Source organism: Polypterus senegalus, chromosome 2, assembly GCF_016835505.1.
Source record: "Polypterus senegalus isolate Bchr_013 chromosome 2, ASM1683550v1, whole genome shotgun sequence".
NCBI lineage: Eukaryota > Metazoa > Chordata > Cladistia > Polypteriformes > Polypteridae > Polypterus > Polypterus senegalus.
This window is the reverse complement of record NC_053155.1, coordinates 162,347,102-162,373,535: the sequence shown is the minus strand read 5'-3', so window position 1 is coordinate 162,373,535 and position 26,434 is coordinate 162,347,102. Positions and strand designations below refer to the sequence as shown.

General features: G+C 41.1%; 1 protein-coding gene across 5 annotated transcripts in view; it reads right to left on the bottom strand.

Moving 5' to 3' along the window:
* The window catches only part of LOC120523519 (T-lymphoma invasion and metastasis-inducing protein 1-like), a 495,064-nt gene that overhangs the window by 89,750 nt on the left and 378,880 nt on the right, over positions 1–26,434 (bottom strand). For 4 of the 5 annotated variants that reach the window (XM_039744911.1, XM_039744910.1, XM_039744914.1 and 1 more), the window contains 3 exons: positions 25,776–25,955; positions 23,594–23,662; positions 12,721–12,846 (listed from right to left, as the gene is read on the bottom strand). In XM_039744911.1, the coding sequence (XP_039600845.1) occupies positions 12,721–12,846; positions 23,594–23,662; positions 25,776–25,955 (375 nt within the window). The remainder of the gene's footprint in view (positions 1–12,720; positions 12,847–23,593; positions 23,663–25,775; positions 25,956–26,434) is intronic. The other variant, XM_039744912.1, reaches the window with a different exon arrangement.

Genomic DNA, 26,434 nt, shown 5'->3' with positions numbered 1-26,434 from the left:
TGTAGCGGTCTGTGTGACCCTCCATGGATATGCCTCCCCAGACAATCATTAACCCACCACCAAACTGCTCATGCTGAATGATGTTACAGGCAGCATAATGTTCTCCATGGCTTCTCCAGACCCTTTCACTTCTGTCACGTGCTCAGGGTGAACCTGCTCTCATCTGTAAAAGCACAGGGCACCAGTGGTGCATCTGCCAATTCTGGTATTCTATGGCGAATGCCAATCGAGCTGCATGCTGCTGGGCAGTGAGCTCAGGGCCCATTAGAGGACATGGGGCCCTTGGGTCACCCTCATGAAGTCTTTCTGGTTGTTTGGTCAGAGACATTCACACCAGTGGCCTGCTGGAGGTCATTTTGTAGGGCTCTGGCAGTGCTCATCCTGTTCCTCCTTGCCCAAAGGAGCAGATACTGGTCCTGCTGATGGGTTATGGACCTTCTATGGCCCTCTCCAGCTCTCCTAGAGTAACTGCTTGTCTCCTAGAATCTCCTCCATGCCCTTGAGACTGTGCAGGGAGACACAGCAAACCTTCTGGCAATGACACGTATTGATGTGCCATCCTGGAGAAGTTGGACTACCTGTGCAACCTCTGTAGGGTCCAGGTATCTCCATGCTACCAGTAGTGACACTGACTGTAGCCAAATGCAAAACTAGTGAAGAAACAGTCAGAAAAGATGAGGAGGGAAAAATGTCAGTGGCCTCCACCTGTTAAACCATTCCTGTTTTGGGGGTCATCTCATTGTTGCCCCTCTAGTGCATCTGTTGTTAATTTCATTAACACCACAGCAGCTGAAACTGATTAACAACCCCCTCTGCTACTTAACTGACCAGATTAATATCCCATAAGTTTCATTGACTTTATGCTATACTCTGATTAAAAGTGTTCCTTTAATTCTTTTGAGCAGTATATATATATATATATATATATATATATATATATAATCGGTTGGGATTTAAGGGCAGGCACAACGCGTCCACCCAAGTTTAGCATCTCCCTTTCGCTTCATTATTGCTTCCGCACTTTTGTCATTACTGTGCATATTTTATACAAGTAGCATATGCCCGTCTGTCACGTTTTGTTTCGTAAGCCATCTTGGTTGGTGGTCCTCGATTTCAAAGCACTTTTCCTCCTTTTATTATTTAAAACACTCGCAAAAATACCCGCCTCCTCGCCCCACTCCATCCCGCCCTGGCTCAATGCACCCGCCTCACTCGCTCCCTCTTGTTCCTCCCATGACAGATTCTTCTGAAAAGCCGAGTTGCCGGAAAGCATTGATCGCAACCACAGTACGTCCCATTTTTTCACCTTATGAGATGCTGGTTTATCATTGACTGAAAGCCACCAGTGATATCTGTTATTCCGTATTGCAAGCATTTCATTAAAGGGCGATCTGCCTCAGCAAGGAACTTAGTCCCATTTGCTGAAAGGATGTTATGGAGGAAAACACTGGAGTTGCTCTGTTTCTTTTAAATGTTAATCAGGGATCAAAATGACCAGAAAATTACTGCTTCACAAATAACTGATGTTTAACTGTTTTTATAGTAAAACTGACAAAACCACACACAAGCACGTACACGCTCACACACACACAAACTCACAAATCGTGTGTTGCACATATTACTGATTAAGCGTATGTGTCAAGGGCGATTACTTTTTCACCCCATAAAACATTAGTTTATCAAAGATAGAAACTAGCATGGTGATTTCAATTATTTCTTATTGGCAGCATTCCTCTTAAAGATGATTCATGTTAAGAGGGCAAAAGAGTCTCTTATTTTGACAGGACAATTTTTTTTTTAGGCGTAAGCACTATAAATCCGTTCAGATAGGTCAGTTTACATATTCTCTTCTTGTGTCAGCGTGTGCATGTGCGAGTGCTTACGCCTAAAAAAAGATTGTCCTGTCAAAATACGAGACTTTCGCCTTCTTGACGTGAATCATCTTTAAAACTAGAATTACCAGACCCTACGAAAAAAAACTTTTAGATCTATCCCACCTTAAAACGCTTCTCACATCTCCATCAGCGTCTTTTGTCCTGTAAAAGTGTGGATAAACAGCAAGCAGCCTGCTATCCCATCCCCCACCTCGCACAGTTTTCTCAGCTCAAGTCTGTTTACCTGTGTGTCAGTTGCTTAGAGTTGTATAGAGTGAGAAGTCAAGCAAAATGACACCTTTTATAAATACTATATCATTATTTGGAACACTTGCATTTCATGTGTGCTCTGTGTCTACAATGATCTATGTAAACACATCGTTAAAAAAGAAACATTTTTCAAGTTTTAGTAATAATTGACAAAATGTAGACATGAAGTGTACAATGTGTGAAGCCTGAATTCCAAATATCAAAGAAACACTTTCACAAAAGGTACAAACATAACAGAACAAGTGCGCTTCTATTCAAGAATATAACTGCAGAAAAAGAACCTGCGTTAGGGTGCGACATTGAAATGCATTTGCTACGATCGCTTCGGTGGCAAAACGGTATCGAATGTTGACCATTAATCAAAACTTCACGGGTTCGATATTTCGGCTAGATATAGTCAGGCTCACCTTGACATACAGCTTGGAGTCTGGAACCAATCTCCTTGAGAGGGGTTGGACTCTCTACCATTCTGGAGTTGCCCCTGGTGAGAGTCACCAAGCAGGTGTGGGCATACTTATTGCCCCCCAACTTGGAGCCTGTTCATTGGGGTTTACCTCGGTGGACGAGAGGGTAGCCTCCCTCCGCCTTCGGGTGGGGGGACAGGTCCTAACTGTTTGTGCGTATGCCTGAACAGCAGTTTGGAGTACCGACCATTTTTGGAGTCCCTGGAAGGGGTGCTAGAGGGCATACCTTCTGGGGACTCCCTCGTTCTGCTGGGAGACTTCAATGCTCACGTGGGCAATGACAGTGAGACCTGGAAGGGCGTGATTGGGAGGAACGGCCCCCCCAATCTGAATCTGAGCGGTGTTTTGTTATTGGACTTCTGTGCTCATCACAGATTGTCCATAATGAGCAACCTGTTCAAGCATAGGGTTGTTCATATGTGCACTTAGCACCAGGACACCCTAGGCCTCAGTTCGATGATTGACTTTGGGGTCGTGTCAGAGGACTTGTGGCCACATTGCAGCAGTGCTACTAAGTAAGAACTTCATCTCCCAGCAGTCCTTGCAGGGGCTGTTGGGGTCAAAGGTGGTCAAATGAGGTTACAAGGAGGGCAGGGGGCAAATAGAAAAAAAAAGTTTGTTTTGTTTTGGTGCATTGTGTGTTATGTTTATCTGTCGTGCTGCCTACTGTTATTTGAACCTTAATTAATCATTGTGTCTTGGACTGTATTCGTTTGTTGGGGTCTGGCTACCTGTGCACTGAGGACTGGTTGGAATTCATTGGCTTTCCCGGAACAGTGGAGCGCTCCTGACCCATCCATCCATTGTCATCCTTTCAGCAGCTACCGGTAGGACTGTGTTTTCCATTCCCTTTCTACATACAGATCGCAGGACTCCATCTCATCACTTCTCGTTTGATCCGGTTTGGTTCTTTCATGGACTTTGCTGTGTGTTTATTGTGTTTATATGTTAAATGTAATATTGCCGAAGGGGTCAGGGGGTGGTATTGTTTTCATTTAATTTCATTATATTCTTAATTGTTTAATGTTCCCAGTGTGCTTTATTTGGTCTCTGTAGTAGTGTGTGTGTGTCGTTCCAAGGCTGGGGTTGTCCCTGGTAATCCTCCACTAAAATAAATAAATCACCGCCACTTTTGACGGTGTTAATCTTAGCGGCTCCTGACCGCTACAACATGTCTTGGACACTTGGGTAAAGAGGGGCGGAGCTGTCAAAAGATCACCACCTGGTGGTGATTAGGCTTTGTTGGTGGGGGAGAATGCCAGTCAGCCCTGGTAGGCCCAAACGTGTTGTGAGGGTCTGCTGGGAACATCTAGCAGAATCCCCTGTGAGAAGTAGCTTCAACTTCAAACTCCAGCAAAACTTCGATCACGTCCCGAGGGAGGTGGGAGACATCGAGTCTGAATGGGCCATGTTCCGTGCCTCTATTGTTGAGGTAGCCGACTGGAGCTGTGGCCATAAGGTGGTTGGTGCCTGTCGTGGCAGCAATCGCCGAGCCTGTTGGTGGACACCGGCGGTGCGGGATGCTGTCAAGCTGAAGGAGGAGTCATACAGGACCCTTTTGTCCAGTGGGACTTAGGAGGCAGCTGATAGGTACCGGCAGGCCAAGCTGAATGCAGCTTCGGTTGTTGCCGAGGCAAAAACTCGGGCGTGGGAGGAGTTTGGGGAGGCCATGAAGAACGACTTTTGGACGGCTTTGAGGAGATTCTGGTCCACCATTCAGCGTCTCAGGAGGGGGAAGCAGTGCAGTGTCACTGTATATAGTGGGGATGGTGCGCTGCTGACCTCAACTCGGGACGTTGTGGGACGGTGGGGGGAGTACTTTGAAGACCTCCTTGTTATATATAATCTGCACTGTGATATTAATTTCAGATATATAACATTACTTTGGTCTGGGTAAAAAAGGAAGGAGAGCAAACAATAAAAAGGTTTTGAAGTTGTTGCACTTAAAAAAAAAAAAAAAATTCTCCAGGCATATACTGGAAGTTAATCTTAGCTTTCAACGTGATGTTGTGAGGATTTTATCATCTAGAGAACTTATTGAAATCAACTTATTAATAGTTGGAAAGGAGTATGATTGAAAATCTAGAAGTTGAAAAGACTGCAGAGATGGGAAAAGTAACATTGAAAGAGAAGTGAAGACAGGATCACAATGATGGTGCACGAGGGCTGAACCAGAGCACATAGAAAATGGGAACAAATTCCTCAGGACTCGGGACATTGCCTGCACTGTCTGGACACTATAATCAGAGAAGAAGTGGTATTCAGCAGTAATGAATTTTGCTGTATGGTCATCTTGCAGAATAACTTCTTGGTCAGCCTTTTCTTTAATTATATAGTAAGCCATCATGACCTTGAGATTGAAATTGGAGAGGTACGGTAGGCAGAGCGGTCAGTATGACTTGAGAATTGCAGTGTATTACCTTTCCCAGTATTTGACTGAATACCTAGGATTCTAAGACTGAGAGTTCTTCACTGGACTAAGATTTGTTGATTCAGGAGTTATTTTACCCGAGGGCATTATTAGCAGTAAAATAGTATTTTCTGTTTCTAGGCTGATAGAGATGCAGAGACAGAAATATCATGTGATAGAAGCAGAATTGGAAGCAGCAAGTTATGGGAAATGGCTAATGTGTCACCGTTCCACAGTTAGTGTCATTGGACTAACAATGCTTGAAGTGTGACATTCAACTCAAGTATTACTTGTTCATCTCCTTAAAATACTGAAACTCTGTTATATATTCTTCAATTTCATTATGTTGCTGGATTGCAATGTTTTTCTTAGATTCCGTCAATGTTTCTCAACTTGGATTGTGTTTAGACATGTTGCATTTACAAATACACTTTTGTCCCGCTAATTTAAATCTGGACACTTTGTTTTGAGAAATGTGTTGCTGAAACCAGTTCATGTGGTGTTGCCAAACCCTTAAGGAGCAATCTTCCTTTCTTTCTACCCCAAACCCCCAAATCAAGCTCATCTCACCAAACAACAGACCTACCGCACATGGCTGCATAATCGAACCCTGCAATTAATATCACAGTGCAGATATAGAACACTCCTCAATCCCAGTAAGATCCCTTCCTATGAGGAAGCAGAGCCTGGGAACTCTGAGGTGGGCCCCCCCATCTCTGGGACTGAGGTAGTCAAAAAAACTCCTTGGTGGCAGGGCCCCTGGGGTGGATGAGATACGCCCAGAGTCCCTCAAGGCTCTGGATGTTGTAGGACTGTCTTGGTTGACACGCCTCTGCAACATCGCATGGACATCGGGGACAGTGCCTCTGGATTGGCAGACCGGGGGTGGTGGTCCCGCACTTTAAGAAGGGGGATCGGAGAGTGTGTTTCAAATACAGAGGGATCACACTCCTCAGCATCCCTGGAAAAGTCTATTCGGGGGTCCTTGAGAGGAGGGCGCGTCAGATAATCAAACCTCAGATTCAGGAGGAAGAGTGTAGTTTTCGTCCTGGTCGCAGAACAGTGGTCCAGCTCTACATCCTTAGCAGGGTCCTGGAGGATGCATTGGAGTTTGCCCAACCAGTCTACATGTGTTTTGTGGACTTGGAAAAGGTGTTTGACTGTGTCCCTCGGGGAATCCTGTGGGGGGTGACCCGGGAGTATGGGGTAACGGACCCCCTGTTCGGTCCCTGTACAACCGGTGTCAGAGCTTGGTCTGCATTGCCTCCAGTAAGTCAAACACGTTTCCAGTGAGAGATGGACTCCGCCAGGGCTGCCCTTTGTTGCCGATTCGGTTCATAACTTTTTTGGACAGAATTTCTAGGTGCAGCCAGGGTGTTGAGGGGGTCCGGTTTGGTAGACTTAGGATTGGGTCATTGCTTTTTGCAAATGATTTTGTCCCGTTTGCTTCATCAAGCTGTGATCTTCAGCTCTCTCTGGATCGGTTCACAGCTGAGTGTGAAGCGGCTGGGATGGGAATCAGCACCTCCAAATCCGAGACCATGGTCCTCAGCCGGAAAAGGGTGGAGTGACCTCTCAGGGTTGAGAGCGAGATCCTGCCCCAAGTGGAGGAGTTCAGGTATCTCTGAGTCTTGTTTATGAGTGAGGGAAGAATGGAGCATGAGATCGACAGGCGGCTCGTGCAGCATCTGCAGTGATGTGGGCTCTGCATCAGTCTGTCGTGGTGAAAAAGGAGCGGAGCCGTAAGGCAAAGCTCTCAATTTAGCAGTTGATCTATTTTCCTACCATCACCTTTGGTCAAGAGCTATGGGTAGTGATCGAAAGAATGAGATCGCGAATACAAGCGGCTGAGTAGAGCCGCTGCTCCTCTGCATCGAAGAGTCAGATGAGGTCGCTCCGGCATGTGATCAAGATGCCTCCTGGACGACACCCTGGTGAGGTCTTCCGGGCACGTCTAACCGGGAGGTGGCCCTGGGGAAGACCCAGGACACTCTGGAAGGACTATGTCTCCCGGCTGGCCTGGGATTGCCTCCGGAAGAGCTAGAAGAAGCGGCTGGGGAGAAGGAAGTATGGGCATCTCTGCTCAAGGCGCTGCCCCCGCGACCCGATCTCGGATAAACGGAACAAAATGGATGGATGGATGGAGATAGAGGTAGATACACACACACACAAATATATACAGTACCTCACTAACAAGTCACATGACACCAGGGAGGGAAAATGGCTAATTGGGCACAATTTGGACATTTTTCACTTAGGGGTGTACTCACTTTTGTTGCCAGTGGTTTAGACATTAATGGCTGTGTGCCGAGTTATTTTGAGGGGACAGCAAATTTACGCTGTTATACAACACTGACTGCTTTACATTGTATCATATCTTCAGTGTTGTCCCATGAAAAGATACAATAAAACATTTACAAAAGTGTGAGGGGTGTACTAGCTTTTGTGAGATACTATATATACACACGCACACACGTGTGTATGAAAGTGTATGTATATATACTGCTCAAAAGAATTAAAGGAACACTTGTTAATCAGAGTATAGCATAAAGTCAATGAAATTTATGGAATATTAATCTGGTCAGTTAAGTAGCAGAGGGGGTTGTTAATCAGTTTCAGCTGCTGTGGTGTTAATGAAATTAACAACAGATGCACTAGAGGGGCAACAATGAGATGACCCCCAAAACAGGAATGGTTTAACAGGTGGAGGCCACTGACATTTTTCCCTCCTCATCTTTTCTGACTGTTTCTTCACTAGTTTTGCATTTGGCTACAGTCAGTGTCACTACTGGTAGCACGAGGTGATACCTGGACCCTACAGAGGTTGCACAGGTAGTCCAACTTCTCCAGGATGGCACATCAATACGTGTCATTGCCAGAAGGTTTGCTGTGTCTTCCTGCACAGTCTCAAGGGCATGGAGGAGATTCTAGGAGACAAGCAGTTACTCTAGGAGAGCAGGTGAGGGCCATAGAAGGTCCATAACCCATCAGCAGGACCAGTATCTGCTCCTTTGGGCAAGGAGGAACAGGATGAGCACTGCCAGAGCCCTACAAAATGACCTCCAGTAGGCCACTGGTGTGAATGTCTCTGACCAAACAATCAGAAACAGACTTCATGAGGGTTGCCTGAGGGCCCAAATGTCTACTGCCCTGTGCTCACTGCACAGCACCGGGGAGCTCAATTGGCATTTGCCACAGAATACCAGAATTGGCAGGTCCACCACTGGCGTCCTGTGCTTTTCACAGATGAGAGCAGGTTCACCCTGAGTATATATGAAAGATGTGAAAGGGTCAGGAGAAGCCGTGGAGAAAATTATGCTGCCTGTAACATCATTTAGCATGACTGGTTTGGTGGTGGGTCAGTGATGATCTTGGAGGCATATCCATGGAGCGACTCACAGACCTCTACAGGCTAGACAACGGCATCTTGACTGCCATTAGGTATCAGGATGAAATCCTTGGACCCATTGTCAGACCCTACGCTGGTGCAGTAGGTCCTGGTTTCCTCCTAATGCATGACAATGCCCGGCCTCATGTGGCAAGAGTATGCAGGCAGTACCTGGAGGATGAAGGAATTAAAACAATTGAATGGCCTTAACGATTCCCTGACTTAAAACCAATAGAACATCTGTAGGACATTATGTTTCGGTCCATTAGGCGCCGCCAGGTTGCTCCTCAGACTGTACAACAGCTCAGGGATGCCCTCATACAGATCTGGGAGGAAATGCCACAAGACCCCATCCGTCGTCTCATTAGGAGCATGCCCGACGTTGTCAAGCATGCATACAAGCTCGTGGGGCCACACAAGATACTGAAAAGCATTTTGAGTAGCAGAAATTAAGTTTTTGAAAAATGGACTAGCCTGCCACATCTTCATTTCACTCTGATTTTAGGGTGTACACAATTGAGCCCTCTGTAGGCAGAAAACTTTTATTTCCATTAAAAGACTTGGCACCCTTTTGTTCCTAAGACATTGCCCTGTCATTATTTGTATAGATATCCAACTTCATATTGAGATCTGATGTATCTAATGTGTTTCTTTAAAGTGTTCCTTTAATTTTTGTGATCAGTGTATAATTTTATTTATATATATACATACATACATACATACATACATACATACATACATACATACATATATATATATATATATATACACATATACATATATATATACACATACATATACACACATATACATATACATACACACACATACAGTGGTGTGAAAAACTATTTGCCCCCTTCCTGATTTCTTATTCTTTTGCATATTTTTCACACAAAATGTTTCTGATCATCAAACACATTTAACCGTTCGTCAAATATAACACAAGTAAACACAAAATGCAGTTTTTAAAATGATGGTTTTATTATTTAGGGAGAAAAAATCCAAACCTACATGGCCCTGTGTGAAAAAGTAATTGCCCCTTGTTAAAAAATAACCTAACTGTGGTGTATCACACCTGAGTTCAATTTCCGTAGCCACCCCCAGGCCTGATTACTGCCACACCTGTTTCAATCAAGAAATCACTTAAATAGGAGCTGCCTGACACAGAGAAGTAGACCAAAAGCACCTCAAAAGCTAGACATCATGCCAAGATCCAAAGAAATTCAGGAACAAATGAGAACAGAAGTAATTGAGATCTATCAGTCTGGTAAAGGTTATAAAGCCATTTCTAAAGCTTTGGGACTTCAGCGAACCACATTGAGAGCCATTATCCACAAATGGCAAAAACATGGAACAGTGGTGAACCTTCCCAGGAGTGTCCGGCCGACCAAAATTACCCCAAGAGCGCAGAGACGACTCATCCGAGAGGTCACAAATGACCCCAGGACAACGTCTAAAGAACTGCAGGCCTCACTTGCCTCAATTAAGGTCAGTGTTCACGTCACTGCACAGCATTTCAGAAAAAGAACATCATACCAACAGTAAAATATGGTGGGGGTAGTGTGATGGTCTGGGGTTGTTTTGCTGCTTCAGGACCTGGAAGGCTTGCTGCGATAGATGGAACCATGAGTTCTACTGTCTACCGAAAAATCCTGAAGGAGAATGTCCGGCCATCTGTTCGTCAACTCAAGCTGAAGCGATCTTGGGTGCTGCAACAAGACAATGACCCAAAACACACCAGCAAATCCACCTCTGAATAGCTGAAGAAAAACAAAATGAAGACTTTCGAGTGGCCTAGTCAAAGTCCTGACCTGAATCCAATTGAGATGCTATGGCATGACCTTAAAAAGGCGGTTCATGCTAGAAAACCCTCAAATAAAGCTGAAATACAACAATTCTGCAAAGATGAGTGGGCCAAAATTCTTCCAGAGCGCTGTAAAAGACTCATTGCAAGTTATCCCAAACGCTTGATTGTAGTTATTGCTGTTAAGGGTGGCCCAACCAGTTATTAGGTGTATATATATACACATACACACACACACACATACAGTACAGGCCAAAAGTTTGGACACACCTCCTCATTCAATGTGTTTTCTTTATTTTCATGACCATTTACATTGGTAGATTCTCACTGAAGGCATCAAAACTATGAATGAACACAAGTGGAGTTATGTACTTAACAAAAAAAGGTGAAATAACCGAAAACATGTTTTATATTCTAGTTTCTTCAAAATAGCCACCCTTTGCTCGGATTACTGCTTTGCACACTCTTGCCATTCTCTCGATGAGTTTCAACAGGTAGTCACCTGAAATAAAACCATGCAGTAATCAGAGCAAACGGTGGCTATTTTGAGGAAACATTAAAGGACTTTTTATGTCTGGTGTCTATTTATACTGACTAGCACATATCCCCTTAACTGGATGAAGACTTGGGTTAGTTTCATGCCTTGTGCCCTGTGTTGGCTGAGATTGGCTCCAGCAAAACCCCGTGACCCTGTAGTTAGTATATAGCAGGTTGGATAATGGATGGATGGAGATATGATGGGAGAAAGCATTTAAAATGTGATGAAATTGTCAAATATAACTGAAGCAAATTCACCTTGGTTTATTCTTATACCAGTAAACCCCCGATTCTGAAAAGAATCACAAATCCAAGAATGGCAATCACTTTCTGTTCCCTCCGATTTTTGGAGGGATGAAATATCATGGAGGGTGGGAGCGTCCTGGGAAAGTTTTCATTTAATTAAATATTTGTACTGAAATTAACCAATTTATTAAAACTAAAATTGAAATTTAACTGTTATATCATTTAAGTCCAAACAGTCTTTAATTTGTTGCACTCATAAGTAAAACAAATATTGGAGTGCAAAGGTTTAAATGAAGTAAATTGGAAATAAAAAACTCATAAAATGGTAAATTCAAAATAGTTAATCAAAAATTTCCTTATAAACAACATTTTTGGTAAAGATGGTTTCCTGTCCTTGAATTAGCTCTGCCTGGTATGGAGTAGTTAAAACTTTCACTTTAATGTCACACAAACGCTAGACTCTTGAAAAGGCAACATAAAGTTGTCCATATCCAAATACAGGCTCAGATAGGTAAATCACTACTTTGTTCATCACAAAGAATATCAGAGGAAACTCCAAGGACAAACCATGGACAATTGCGCAAGCCTTCCAAACGCTTCTCTCATTGTTCTGTTGTCTCGTTTTCACGCCTATCTGATACCTGAGCCCTTTCTTTTTGGAGCCGTTCCCTTTTTGCTTCTGGCATTTCAGAAGTGCATTGTAGGCCCCTTCGTTCATTGTTTTTATCCATACGGTCTCGTTTTTTGTTTTTCTGTGGCTGTGTCATTAGCTAGAAATCATTTGCTCTTAGGAATCACAATTGAACTTACTTTTAACACTGTATTACCCTAATGTGATTCAAATAAGCCACACTGACAGCTGCCACAGTGGATTAGAGCACACTGACTGCTGGCACTGTGTAGTGGAGTAGCTGCTGGCACTTTGGAGTGGAGAACACATACTGCTGGCACTGTGGAGTGAAGTACTGCTGGCACTGTTGAGGCACACTGACTGCTGGCACTGTGGAGTGAAGAACACTGACTGCTGGCACTGTCAGTAGTCACTGCTACCTCAAGTTTAAATATGTCACCATGTCAACTTGGCGTGCACACTATACCTCAAGTTTACTTTACAGGTTGTGTTGTGTTGTTTGGGCGCAACCTACGGACTCTGGGAAGCCGCTGGGTTTGACTCTGGGGCGCTGAGGCACTGTGCGCATGTGCTTTTGGCGCCACCTAGTTCCCTGATGGTGACAGCGGAGGATTCGCTTGCTGAAGTGACCATGGCGACGGATCCCGGCTTGGAGATCTACATTACTAAACAAAGGTTGTATATGCAGTGGTGTGTGCGTTCGGGCGGCGGTTGTATTGTGCGCGCTTGCGTTCGGGCGGCAGTTGTATTGCGCACGGAACGAAGGTTGTATATGCGGTGCTGTGCGCGTTCAGGCTGCGGTTGTATTGTGCATGGCTTGCTTCTGGCCTCTGGCATCCATGCATATATACAACCTTCGTTTAGTAATATAGATACAGCTGTACCCTTAGACAGGCTTGGGGCACTCACCTAGTAACTGACAAGTACATAGCAAGGCAATGTTTGTATACAGAAGGATAACTATTTTAAAAAATAGTAAAAGAGATCAATACATTTTCATTTCGATTATATTGTGGACAAAAAAGTTGTAACCAGTAGGCAACAAAGGACTGGAAAACAAAAACATATAAATTTGATTTAGTTCTTGTTACAGTACCTTAAACTGATCTATATTTTCCAGTTTTTCCAAGTCTGGCACAAGCCTTGTTCCATCTTCAAGAGTTTTAAGAAATTCATCTTGGAACTCAACCATTTCTTGCACATTTCCAAAAAGAACATCAAGCTGGAAAATAAAACATGCAATAAGCCCCAGAACTTTCACACCGGAGTTCAGCTATTCTGTGTAGGTTTTGCGTGTAGTAATCTTTAGCCTTTTAGCATATAAATGTTTTGCTTTTTTACTTTACAACACAAAAAAACATATCAAAATGCTGAAGGTTAGGCACAATTTTATTACAAAATTTTTAATAAAAATATATTTAACTCAAGTTTGTATACAAGTACAAAGCAACTTGTTGCAAGTGAACCTAATTTGCATTTCACTTCTTATAATTCCATTTTTTAATTCCCTTCAAAGAATGATTTGTCAATCCAGTTAGGAAAATTCCACCAATTCAAAATACCAAACAGAGAAACAATAGGCCACACCCAGAAGAACATGCTCTAAAATTCAACATAACGAAGGATTGTTTGAGGATTGATTACTAAAATATTTGATGATGTCATATTGGGTATGTTATCAGCTCTTGTAAACTGTGATATCTAAGCATACCTTAAGGTTATGTAACATTACATGACCATTCCAGCAATTTTCAATCATTGCCTTCATTTACATAATCTTAATGAGTTGGAGGCAGTCAACCGTGTGCTCCTGTGAAACTGGTCACGTAATGCAGCATGCACAACATCTCATTCAAACGAATATGCAACTCACTCTGATAAAATCAAACATGAGATAAGCAATGGATACTCATCCAAAAATACGGTTCCTATAATGTGGCAGTGAGAAATAAGGATGTTGGACTTCATAAACAAAAGAGAAGTTGGTCTGTCCAATGTCATGTTTTATGTACCCCAACAGAATGGAAAAAGAAAAACAAAGGGGCTGAACCTGTAGCTGAAATCAATATACCATTTAACACTTCCTAAAAATATATGTTAAGGGTTTATATATTTCTGTATGAAGTCACTGCGAACTGGAAAGATTCTGAAGGACTCAAAAATGGCAAATATCATCCCATTATATAAAAAGGGTGACAGAGCAGATCCAAGAGATTATATGCCAAATTGAACAAGATGTGAAGAGATGATTCACCCTCCATCTCCTGTTGGGACCTCGCAGTACAGAAATAGTTTCATCCCAAGAGCACTAAACGCACTCAATCATTTCATTAAGTACTCCCGATAGAACTGTTAGTACTTATAAGTACAATTACCTCACTGGAAACTTGCACTACAGTGAGATACTTTAATCATTTCACTATCTGCACTAAATGTACATGCATATTATACTTATGCTTTCATATTATATATTTTTCCATTGCTTTATTGTATTTTATCATTTTATAGGAAAATATGTTTACGTAGGATTTGTACATTGAATCAAACTGTACCATACAATTACAATAAAGGAATTATTCAGTAGAAGAAAGTGCTTATTCACATGGGATGGCGGCTGGCTTCAAAGTTGATTTAGTTTTCCAAGCACTATCTTCTTGGAGCTCTTCATAACATTTTTAAGATGAAATGCAGTAAAGTATGGATATTACACTATACAGACACATTTAACTTAGTTTAAATAATGTATGTTAATAATTAGACGTGTGAGCACAGTGGAACAGCGGTAGCGATGAGCTGGCACCCTGTTCAGGGATTGTTCCTGGCTCGTGCTGTATGCTTGGTGAGACTGGTGCAACCCTGGATGGATAGAATAATTAAACATGTACTATGAAGGCATTTCAACTTTCCTTAAAAGTTTTGAAGGATCGGTGTTCTAAGCTCACTGATGGCTTGACATTTATTACAGAGCTTGTTTGGCGGTTGTTTACGTGGAGAAAGAAAAGGAAGGACAGGAATTGGGGGTTAGAATGTTTGAAAGAGACAGTACTGCTGCAATAAATGATTTAATCTTTTTTCTTTTCTCTGTACCCTAATACACTTCCATATGACACTCAAATGGTGAGCAACGACTCGCCTTTTCACGGCAACTTTGATCTTTTGAGTTTCTCAGCCACTCTGTCACTGGATCAGTTTCCTTTTGTTTTTTAAACCACTGCATAAACCAACAAATAGTACGTTTTTCCTTGCCTCCACTTGGTATTCACTGAAATTCTCGCCCCCATACTCCCCCCCCAGCCGCCAAGTTTTTGCCATTGCCTTTTCACAAAACGCTGAATTTAAGGGGTCATCCATCCATCCATCCAACCTGCTATTTCCGAACTACAGGGTCACGGGGGGGTCTGCTGGAGCCAATCCCAGCCAGCATTGGGCACAAGGCAGGAAACAAACCCGGGCAGGTGTTATAATAGGTTTGTTATAATATTAAGAATTTTGTCACTGTATCTGTTTTAGATCTCTTTAAATGTATTTTTCATTCTTTTTCTGTGTAACATGCCATGAAGAGCTGAGCCAGCTTTAGCACAGAGTGTCAGCTTTCAGAATTGCTAGACCAAGCAAAGCATAAAGACAGACAGGAACAGCTGTTGTCAGCCCTAAAAGGCCTAAGTGTTATATGATCTGACTGTCTGATGCTTAGCTCAAGTTTGTCTACCTTGTCTGGCAATGTACTGGGGGATTTGGTCGTGTGGACACAATATAAGAGACGCTAGAACCTTACCAAGCTTTGAGGACCTGAGGGAGTGGAAGCCATAGACTCCAAGCCACCTCCGTTGTGCCAGAAAAAAGCAATTTCTACACGACCGAATCCCCAAGGTTTACAGATGAAATCGGCTGGTCTTCCCTGTTTTTATAGCAACGCCGCAATTAAACAAGCTAAGTATATTCTGTCTTTTCTGTGACTTTTCTGTGCCGAAAAGAGGGATATCGCCGTTATAATTTATAATTATTTAAAGAAAGGTTTATTAAAACGCAGCAATATAAAAGAACATATTTCTACGGAGCTAACACTCCCATCAGAAACAGCAGGGCGCCAGCCCACCGCAGGACACTCACACACACCAAGCACACACTAGGGACAATTTAGAATTGCCAATGCACCTAAACCTGCATGCGTTTGGACACAGGGAGAATATGCAAACTCCACGCAGGGATGACCCAGGAAGAGAACCTGGGTCTAACTGCGAGGCAGAAGAGCTACCACTGTGAAGCCATAAGGGGTTATTTATATTAATTAGCATATTCAAAAAGGCATAATTCTAGGAGGAGTCGGTGTGGGGTGGCAGGCGCGTGCACATGCGTTACATTTCATGGTGACCAGTATTTATGTAGCCGAAGAATGTAGAAGTTGGCGTATGCACAGATTTATGCATCTGGATTGTTTTGTGCTTACGTACATTTATGTTTTTGTCCGTATACCATGTTTTAATATGAATTTTACGCATGACATTATATATGGGGCCCCTGGACACCAACACAAATTGATGACCATATACAGAAGCCTGGTTAAGAAAAGAAAATCTTCCAGTACTTCGTTATGTTTCATGTTCTATGACCAGTAAATACAAATTATAAATCAATAAACTAATAATCCAATTGCCCTTCATTCACTCAGAATACGGAACCAAAATAGGAAGCATTCTTAAGACAGAGAAGCTCTTGTCTGTTGCATCTCTACATGACAACCACTCTTTTCCTCCATCTCAAATAAAATGCAGTATTTAATGCTTGGAATGCATCCGAGATTAAAACATCTACAGACTGGTACATATTTTTGCACTCTACGAGCAATTAAGCTTCAAATTTAACTTTTCATCAATACAATTTTACACTACTTCAAGCTAGAAACTTTGCTAAACTGAACCGGCCCAATTTTCCTCACCTTCCACCAATTTTTATTCCAGAGGAAATATTGATCAGTCTCAGATATTATCTTCACAGTTTATAAAAACATTTTAAAGTCCCTTTCTTTCAAAGATCCCAAGGCACAATGAGGAAAGGATTTTCACCTTACAGGTGCTGGTCATAAAATTAGAATATCATGACAAAGTTGATTTCAGTAATTACATTCAAAAAGTGAAACTTGTATATTAGATTCATTCATTACACACTGACTGATGTATTTCAAATGTTTATTTCTTTTAATTTTGAGGATTATAACTGACAACTAATGAAAGTCCCAAATTCAGTATCTCGGAAAATTAGAATATCAATTAAGACAATGCAAAAAAGGATTTTTAGAAATGTTGGCCAACTGAAAGGTATGAACATGAAAAGTATGAGCATGTACAGCACTCAATATTTAGTTGGGGCTCCTTTGGCCTGGATTACTGCAGCAATGTGGCATGGCATGGAGTCCATCAGTCTGTGGCACTGCTCAGGTGTTATGAGAGCCCATGTTGCTCTGATAGTGGCCTTCAGCTCCTCTGAAATGTTGGGTCTGGCGTATTGCATCTTCCTCTTCACAATACCCCATAGATTTTCTATGGAGTTAGGGTCAGGCAAATTTGCTGGCTAATCAAGAACAGGGATACCATGGTCCTTAAACCAGGTACTGGTAGCTTTGGCACTGTGTGCAGGTGCAAGGTCCTGTTGGAAAATGAAATCTGCATCTCCATAAAGTTCGTCAGCAGCAGGAACCATGAAGTGGCTCTAAAACTTCCTGGTAGATGGTCCATTGTGTTTTCTGAGGTCCAAGGTCAATGCAGCCAACACCAGCAGATGACGTGGCACAACAAACCATCACTGACTGTGGAAACTTTACACTGGACCTCAAGCAACGTGGGTTCTGTGTCTCTCCTCTCTTCCTCCAGACTCTGGGACCTTGATTTCCAAAGGAAATGCAAAATTTACTTTCATCAGAGAACATAACTTTGGACCACTCAGCAGCAGTCCAGTCCTTATTGTCTTTAGCCCAGGCGAGACACTTCTGACGCTGTCTCTTGTTCAAGAGTGGCTTGACACAAGGAATGCGGCAGCTGAAACCCATGTCTTGCATACGTCTGTGCGTGGTGGTTCTTGAAGCACTGACTCCAGCTGCAGTCCACTCTTTGTGAATCTCCCCCACAGTTTTGAATGGGTTTTGTTTCACAATCCTCTCCAGGGTGCGGTTATCCATATTGCTTGTACACTTTTTTCTACCACATCTTGTCCTTCCCTTCGCCTCTCTATTAATGTGCTTGGACACAGAGCTCTGTGAACAGCCAGCCTCTTTAGCAATGACCTTTTGTGTCTTGCCCTCCTTGTGCAAGGTGTCAATGGTCGTCTTTTGGACAACTGTCAAGTCAGCAGTCTTCCCCATGATTGTGTAGCCTACAGAACTAGACTGAGAGACCATTTAAAGGCTTTTGCAGGTGTTTTGGGTTAATTAGCTAATTAGAGTGTGGCACCAGGTGTCTTCAATTTTGAACCTTTTCACAATATTCTAATTTTCCGAGATACTGAATTTGGGACTTTCATTAGTTGTCAGTTATAATCATCAAAATTAAAAGAAATAAACATTTGAAATACATCAGTCTGTGTGTAATGAATGAATCTAATATACAAGTTTCACTTTTTGAATGGAATTACTGAAATAAATCAACAGCCATGCACAGAATACACTCTAGCTCCATATGCACAAGGCACTCAGCTTTTCAACTTAAAATCTTCTATCAAGTACATTTACCTCGATTAAAATTATCTAAAATGTTTCCAGGGCAAGATTTAATCTGTGAATGTTGCAATCTGGCTTCAGCCTCACTGGGCCACATGTTTTGGGGAGTGCACCAAATTAACAGTTTTGGAAAAACATCTTTGAAAGCTAGATAGATGGATAGCTAGCTAGATAAATTAATCCCAAGGGGAAATTCACATACTCCAGCAGCAGCATACTGATAAAGAACAATATTAAAGAGATAACAATGAAGGTATAACAGAGAGACAATAATTTTGTATAATATTAACGTTTACCACCCGGGTGGAATTGAAGAGTCGCATAGTAAGGGGGAGGAATGATCTCCTCAGTCTGTCAGTGGAGCAGGACAGTGACAGCAGTCTGTCGCTGAAGCTGCTCCTCTGTCTGGATATGATCCTGTTCAATGGATGCAGTGGATTTTCCATTATTGACAGGAGCCTGCTCAGTGTCCGTCGCTCTGCCACGGATGTCAAACTGTCCAGCTCCATGCCTACAATAAAGCCTGCCTTCCTCACCAGTTTGTTCAGGCGTGAGGCATCCCTCTTCTTTATGCTGCCTCCCCAGCACACCACTGCATAGAACAGGGTGCTCGTCACAACCGTCTGATAGAACAGCTGCAGCATCTTATATTGCAGATGTTGAAGGATGCCAGCCTTCTAAGGAAGTATAGTCGGTTCTGTCCTTTCTTAAACAGAGCATCAGTATTGGCAGTCCTTAGTGTCACAATTACTCCTAACTAATTAAAAGCCGTGTTTGGTGTACTCCCAGAAAGGCTTAAAGTGGAGAAGGACAAACAAATCGGAATTGCCTTTACCTCACTACTAGCACATTAACTTATCTTGTTAAACAGGAACAATCCCAACCCACTATCTTTATGCCAGTGGATTACTGCTGTCCGATACTATCTGAAACTGGAAAAAAAAATCCAAATTCTCACTCAGAGGATCTGTTCAAAACTTTAAAATATGACAGGATCTAATTAATAACACCTTAGAATAAGTTTCTTGGACACTCTTCCTTCCTTGCTGCTTCAAAGATTTGCTTTGTTTGCTGGCTGGCTGAGGGGGTTGAATTTTGGTTCTGTTAAGTTTGATTTGATCGCAATTGTATTGTTTTTAACATTAAAATTAATACAAAAGGTGGAATGGCACTATCTAGCATTCAATTATCTACTGGGCAACAAATATATGCGCATTCAAATCTTGAAAATTGTTAGAAATACATGATTTCACACTGCCATAGATTGCGATGGAAAATAAATCCAGTTTAAATCTGTTTCCCTGCTCTGTGCTTTAATCAATACACTCGATTGTCAATTTAACAGTAATCCAGTTATCTGCCGATTACTTAAAATTTTGAACCAATGCAAGACGCATTTCAAGGCAGAGAAGATCTTATCAATTTTTCCTATATATAACCTACCATTAACACCTTCTCAGAACTATTAACGGTTTACCTTATGGAAAAATGCTAGGGATTAAGACACAGATAGCTTTAAATAGACAATGAATTTGCATCTTATGAACAAATATGTTCCAAATGTAACTTTCCAGCTGCAGTGCATCCGGAAAGTATTCACAGCGCATTACTTTTTCCACATTTTGTTATGTTACAGCCTTATTCCAAAATGGATTAATTTTTCTTTAGAATTCCACACACAACACCCCATAATGACAATGTGAAAAAAGTTTACTTGAGGTTTTTGCAAATTAAGAATAAAAAAACTGAGAAAGCACATGTACATAAGTATTCACAGCCTTTGCCATGAAGCTCAAAATTGAGCTTAGGTGCATCCTGTTTCCCCTGATCATCCTTGAGATGTTTCTGCAGCTTAATTGGAGTCCACCTGTGGTAAATTCAGTTGATTGGACATGATTTGGAAAGGCACACACCTGTCTATATAAGGTCCCACAGTTGACAGTTCATGTCAGGGCACAAACCAATCATGAAGTCAAATGAATTGTCTGTAGACCTCCAAGACCGGATTGTCTTGAGGTACAAATCTGGGGAAGTTATAGAAATATTTCTGCTGCTTTGAAGACCCAATGAGTACAGTGGCCTCCATCATCTGTAAGTGGAAGAAGTTCGAAACTACCAGGACTCTTCCTAGAGCTGGCTAGCCATCTAAACTGAGCGATCGGGGGAGAAAGGCCTTAGTCAGGGAGGTGACCAAGAACGCGATGGTCACTCTGTCAGAGCTCCAGAGGTCTTCTGTGGAGAGAGGAAAACCTTCCAGAAGGACAACGATCTCTGCAGCAATCCACCAATCAGGCCTGTATGGTAGAGTGGCCAGATGGAAGCTACTCCTTAGTAAAAGGCACATGGCAGCCCGCCAGGAGTTTGCCAAAATTCTCTGGTCTGATGAGACAAAGATTGAACTCTTTGGTGTGAATGCCAGGCGTCACACGTTTGGAGGAAACCAGGCGCCGCTCATCACCAGGCCAATATCACCCCTACACTGAAGCATGGTGGTGGCAGCATCATGCTGTGGGGATGTTTTTGAGCGGCAGGAACTGGGAGACTAGTCAGGATAAAGGGAAAGACGACTGCCGCAATGTACAGAGATATCCAGGATGAATACCTGCTCCAGATAGCTCTTGACCTCAGACTGGGGCAACGGTTCATCTTTCAGGAGGACAACGACCCTAAGCACACGGCCAAGATATCAAAGGAGTGGCTTCAGGACAACTCTGTGAATGTCCTTGAGTGGCCCAGCCAGAGCCCAGACTTGATTCCGATTGAACATCTCTGGAGAGATCTTAAAATGGCTGTGCACCGACGCTTCCCATCCAACCTGATGGAGCTTGAGAGGTGCTGCAAAGAGGAATGGGCGAAACTGGCCAAGGATAGGTGTGCCAAGCTTGTGGCATCATATTCAAAAATACTTGAGGCTGTAATTGCTGCCAAAGGTGCACTGACAAAGTACTGAGCAAAGGCTGTGAATTTCTAAAAGAAATCTACCCAGCTTGCCTATTTCACTCCAATACTTTTCCAAGAGTCTACACATGTTAGTCTTGATGAATCCTTGACAGCATTTCAACAATAGATAAAAAAATATTTCAAAGAATATAACCTTGTAAGATATAAGGAAATACTGGGAAAGGGACCTTTCAACTAGCATTTCAGAAAATGAGTGGCGCTCAGCCAAATACTAAATGCATTCTAGTTCTTTATGCACCAAGCATTTCATAATTCAACTAAAGGTCTTTCATCAACCAAATGTATCTCTTAAAAATTGTTATGAAATGCACCCAGGGCAAATACTTCCATTGTGCACCAGCATTACTATTTGCTATTTGATTTGGGAATGAAGGAAATTAACATAACTTTGTACAAAAACCTTTACATACTTCTCAGCCCAGCCCCAGGTGTTCCAATCACTCCAAATCCATTAATTTTAATATACTCCCAAGATGACATTAACATATATAAGGCTAAATTGATTGCAATAGCCTATACCACACTACTAGTATAAAGATTTATCTTGTTTAGCTGGATAAATTTCAACCCATTTTTGATAATTCAGTGGGTATGTGAAATTTCAGATTATCTCAGATTAAAAAAAAGATCAAATACTCTCTTCGAAGAAATGTTTAAAAAATTTTTAAACATGGCAAGAATTAATTATTATTTTAGAATATGTGTGTTGGGCCTATGACTGACTGTTATGCTATTCAATTGTTCTATTTAAAAAGTAGGCTTACTATTTTTGCTCACATCTCTTTTTTTCTTTCCCTTGAGTGGGGGTTGAATCTTGTTTTGCGGGGTTTTCTTTTGTATTTCTATTTTTCCTTTGTTTTCTCTGTACTGATTTTTAGTAAATGGTTGTACTTGTTATGGTATTATTTGTTTGAGTAGGATACCACTGTAATGTTCAACTTTATGAAACTATGAACTAAAAACATTCCAATTACATGCTTTGAACATTTTTTCAAAATTTACATAGAAAAACATTTACACTCACCTAAAGGATTATTAGGAACACCTGTTCAATTTCTCATTAATGCAATTATCTAATCAACCAATCACATGGCAGTTGCTTAAATGCATTTAGAGGTGTGGTCCTGGTCAAGACAATCTCCTGAACTCAAAACTGAATGTCAGAATGGGAAAGAAAGGTGATTTAAGCAATTTTGAGCGTGGCATGGTTGTTGGTGCCAGACGGGCCGGTCTGAGTATTTCACAATCTGCTCAGTTACTGGGATTTTCACGCACAACCATTTCTAGGGTTTACAAAGAATGGTGTGAAAAGGGAAAACCATCCAGTATGCGGCAGTCCTGTGGGCGAAAATGCCTTGTTGATGCTAGAGGTCAGAGGAGAATGGGCCGACTGATTCAAGCTGATAGAAGAGCAACTTTGACTGAAATAACCACTCGTTACAACCGAGGTATGCAGCAAAGCATTTGTGAAGCCACAACACACACAACCTTGAGGCGGATGGGCTACAACAGCAGAAGACCCCACCGGGTACCACTCATCTCCACTACAAATTGGAAAAAGAGGCTACAATTTGCATGAGCTCACCAAAATTGGACAGTTGAAGACTGGAAAAATGTTGCCTGGTCTGATGAGTCTCGATTTCTGTTGAGACATTCAAATGGTAGAGTCAGAATTTGGCGTAAACAGAATGAGAACATGGATCCATCATGTCTTGTTACCACTGTGCAGGCTGGTGGTGTAATGGTGTGGGGGATGTTTTCTTTCACTTTATGACCCTTAGTGCCAGTTGGGCATCGTTTAAATGCCACGGGCTACCCAAGCATTGTTTCTGAACATGTCCATCCCTTCATGACCACCATGTACCCATCCTCTGATGGCTACTTCCAGCAGGATAATGCACCATGTCACAAAGCTCGAATCATTTCAAATTGGTTTCTTGAACATGACAATGAGTTCATTGTACTAAAATGGCCCCCACAGTCACCAGATCTCAACCCAATAGAGCATCTTTGGGATGTGGTGGAACGGGAGCTTCGTGCCCTGGATGTGCATCCCACAAATCTCCATCAACTGCAAGATGCTATCCTATCAATATGGGCCAACATTTCTAAAGAATGCTTTCAGCACCTTGTTGAATCAATGCCACGTAGAATTAAGGCAGTTCTGAAGGCGAAAGGGGGTCAAACACCGTATTAGTATGGTGTTCCTAATAATTCTTTAGGTGAGTGTATAATCACAAATCTATTTTTAGAATGGTCAGAAACATTACATTTCTAAAATATATAATGGTTTGCTTACCTCATCTTGAGTAAGGAACATTTCTTTCTGCAAAGGTGTCAAATATTTCTCAATAAGACAATGAAGGTCCTATGAAAAGAAAAATCAGATGTATAATACTCCTACAGAATTCATAAGGATTAGACTAAAAGTGTGGGATGACACTCTTAAAACATCTATTTGACATGACAGAGCCTCAAATGTGCATTGATTTCAAAATAAAAGGATATGTGCCAATTTCTTTGCGGGGTGATTATATTATTGGGGTGGTAAGCGGTGATCTCTCAATCCTGTGAAAAGACTGCACAGAAGGTTATTTATTCTGTCCAATCAAAATGTATAAGTTTGCAGGGCAGAAATGTAATGAAGTAAATATTTCTCTTTTTTCGATTAAAAATTTATTATTTTAAGATGGATAGTGGCTATGATATTAAATATGGTATAAAGACAACTTACATAATTGTCTACCACTCTGTAATCCAATGTGCATGCAGGGGCTTTGGAAATATCTTAACAGATCAACACAGAATTTACTTTATTTCATTTACATACATGCATCCTGTACGAACTGCGACACCTTTAGGAAGTCACAATGTTTTTGATTGAATACACACAAAATGTTTATTTATGGATACAGAGCACCTGCTTGCTTTTCTCAGAAAACCTGGCCAGCCCCACTATCCATTCCCCCATACTCTTAAGCGTTCCTTCACAAATAAAAAGAAACAAAGATTAACATTGTTTCTGTTATGATATTGCCAGTGACACATCTTCAACCTGCTTTAAAGAGTGTGGTTTGTTTAAGTGACATAAAATCAGTGAGAGGATTAAGCTAACAAAGCCCAAAAACCTGATGCCTGCAGACATGCACGAATACAAAATGTGGCTGAATGACGAGTGATTCATTTATATGTTCCATAAATTTATATTTTGAAATATTGATTCCTAAAGAATCTAGACATTAATTCATTTCTGGCTGCTATTGAAAAGATAAAGTTACTGTAACAAGTGAGTTGCCTTATTTTAAGTCAACATTCCAGAACCAATTAGGGATGGAATATGACATTATTTTACATGTATCTATGCATACAGGATATCACATTCACACTCAAAAGTTTTACTAGACCTGTGCATTTAATAGAAGTAGCAGAGACAGAGAGAGAATGGGGAAGTTATGTGGCTAGTTATCTAGCTTTAAGTCATGGAAAAGCTGAAAACCTGCCAGAGCAGATCAAGGTCTTAGGCTTTTCTTATGTGTTCCTCATCAATTTTATATTATTTAAATAAATTACTCCAGCACACAGTACACATCAATTATGAAAACTGATTCATCTATTTTCCTCCCATTTCTGCTTAGAACCTCTCACAGGCTAAATATCGATTGCTAACAAATGTGTACACTGTAGACATGGCTCAGTAAATATAAACTAACCTGGCATTCACGGACTTGGATACTTTATTGTCTGATCTCAGTTTGTTGCTATCTTTGGCACTAAACATTCACTGTAGAGAGAATATTTCTTGTTGCTAAGAGACTGGCATTTTGCTTTTCAGAAATGAGCAGAGAGAGTGTTTTAATAATTGAATGCCATATGTTAAAAAATTGAGTTTAAATTGTATATATTTATACAAGAGTTATGCGCCATAATGAGGAATCAATTGAAAATGGCCAAATGACCTTCACTTGTTAATTATGTTTGGACCATAGCATGCAATACTATTTAAGAATAAAAAAAAATGGATAAAATAATACTACATTATAGAAAAAAGCATTAGGTATTGAAATTCAATCTAAGTCACAGAAACAGATATGGATTATAATGCACAAAGGAAAGCAAAACTAAATTTTAGCTTAATCCATCTTTATAGGTTGATTCTGTGCAAAAACTGAATAAAAAGTAAATACAAAATACTTACACATTCATGATGAGTATTTTGTTCTGATATTAATTATAAACAAACAGCTCATACTACAATATGCTGATTTTGAGCTTGGGGAGGTGCCACAAACATAATAATTCACCTAGATGTGTACAATAATATAAATATGAAAAGAATCAGGCTATTAAAAAAAATAATTATGCCCCAAGTGGGAATGCAGTACATTTCACTACAAGATATGAATTTACAATCATTTATCAAGTTGGACAAACATATTCAAGTTTTCACTTATAAGTAAAAATTAAGGATTAATGTTACTAACTTTGACATAAGTTCTTTCAGTTTCCACCAGCTCACAGATGACTTTTCTCATTTTATCTGTATCAGTAAGTTGTCGCTGTGTTACAGGTTGATGAGCCAAAGAATCCAAACTTTGACTTGACAGCTCAGAAAGATTCATGTCATGAAGACTTTGGCAGAAAGCTGCAACATGCTCAGTACTCTGAAGGAGGGAAAAAGTAACAGGCTCTCATTAGAAATTCTCTGTATATTTTGCCAGAAATATCTTAATAGGTAAGTGGCAATTGTGATCGATTTACTTAGGAATATTAACATACAAAGGATGAAAGTGAAATGTCATGTTTATATTTAATAATTAAAGCAACACTTTTAACTGAATTAAATTGTAATTGGGTAAAGATAACTGAAAATAAAAGAATCTTTTTCTAGTCCTTGCTAGTAAGCTCAAATTTACAAAATACACAAAATATTTTACAACATAGATAGTAGAAAAATACTGATTTGTGTTTAGAGGGAAAAATCTGCCCTACAAGGTTGAAGCTGTGCAGTATGTTCACGGTTTCTATTGTACATTTCACTATTGAATGGCAAACATGAGTTCTCTTCTTTCAGCCATTGCAAATGAGAAGAGAAAAAAAAAAAAAAAATAAATCACAAATTAGTGCCTACATTGGGCTTCAT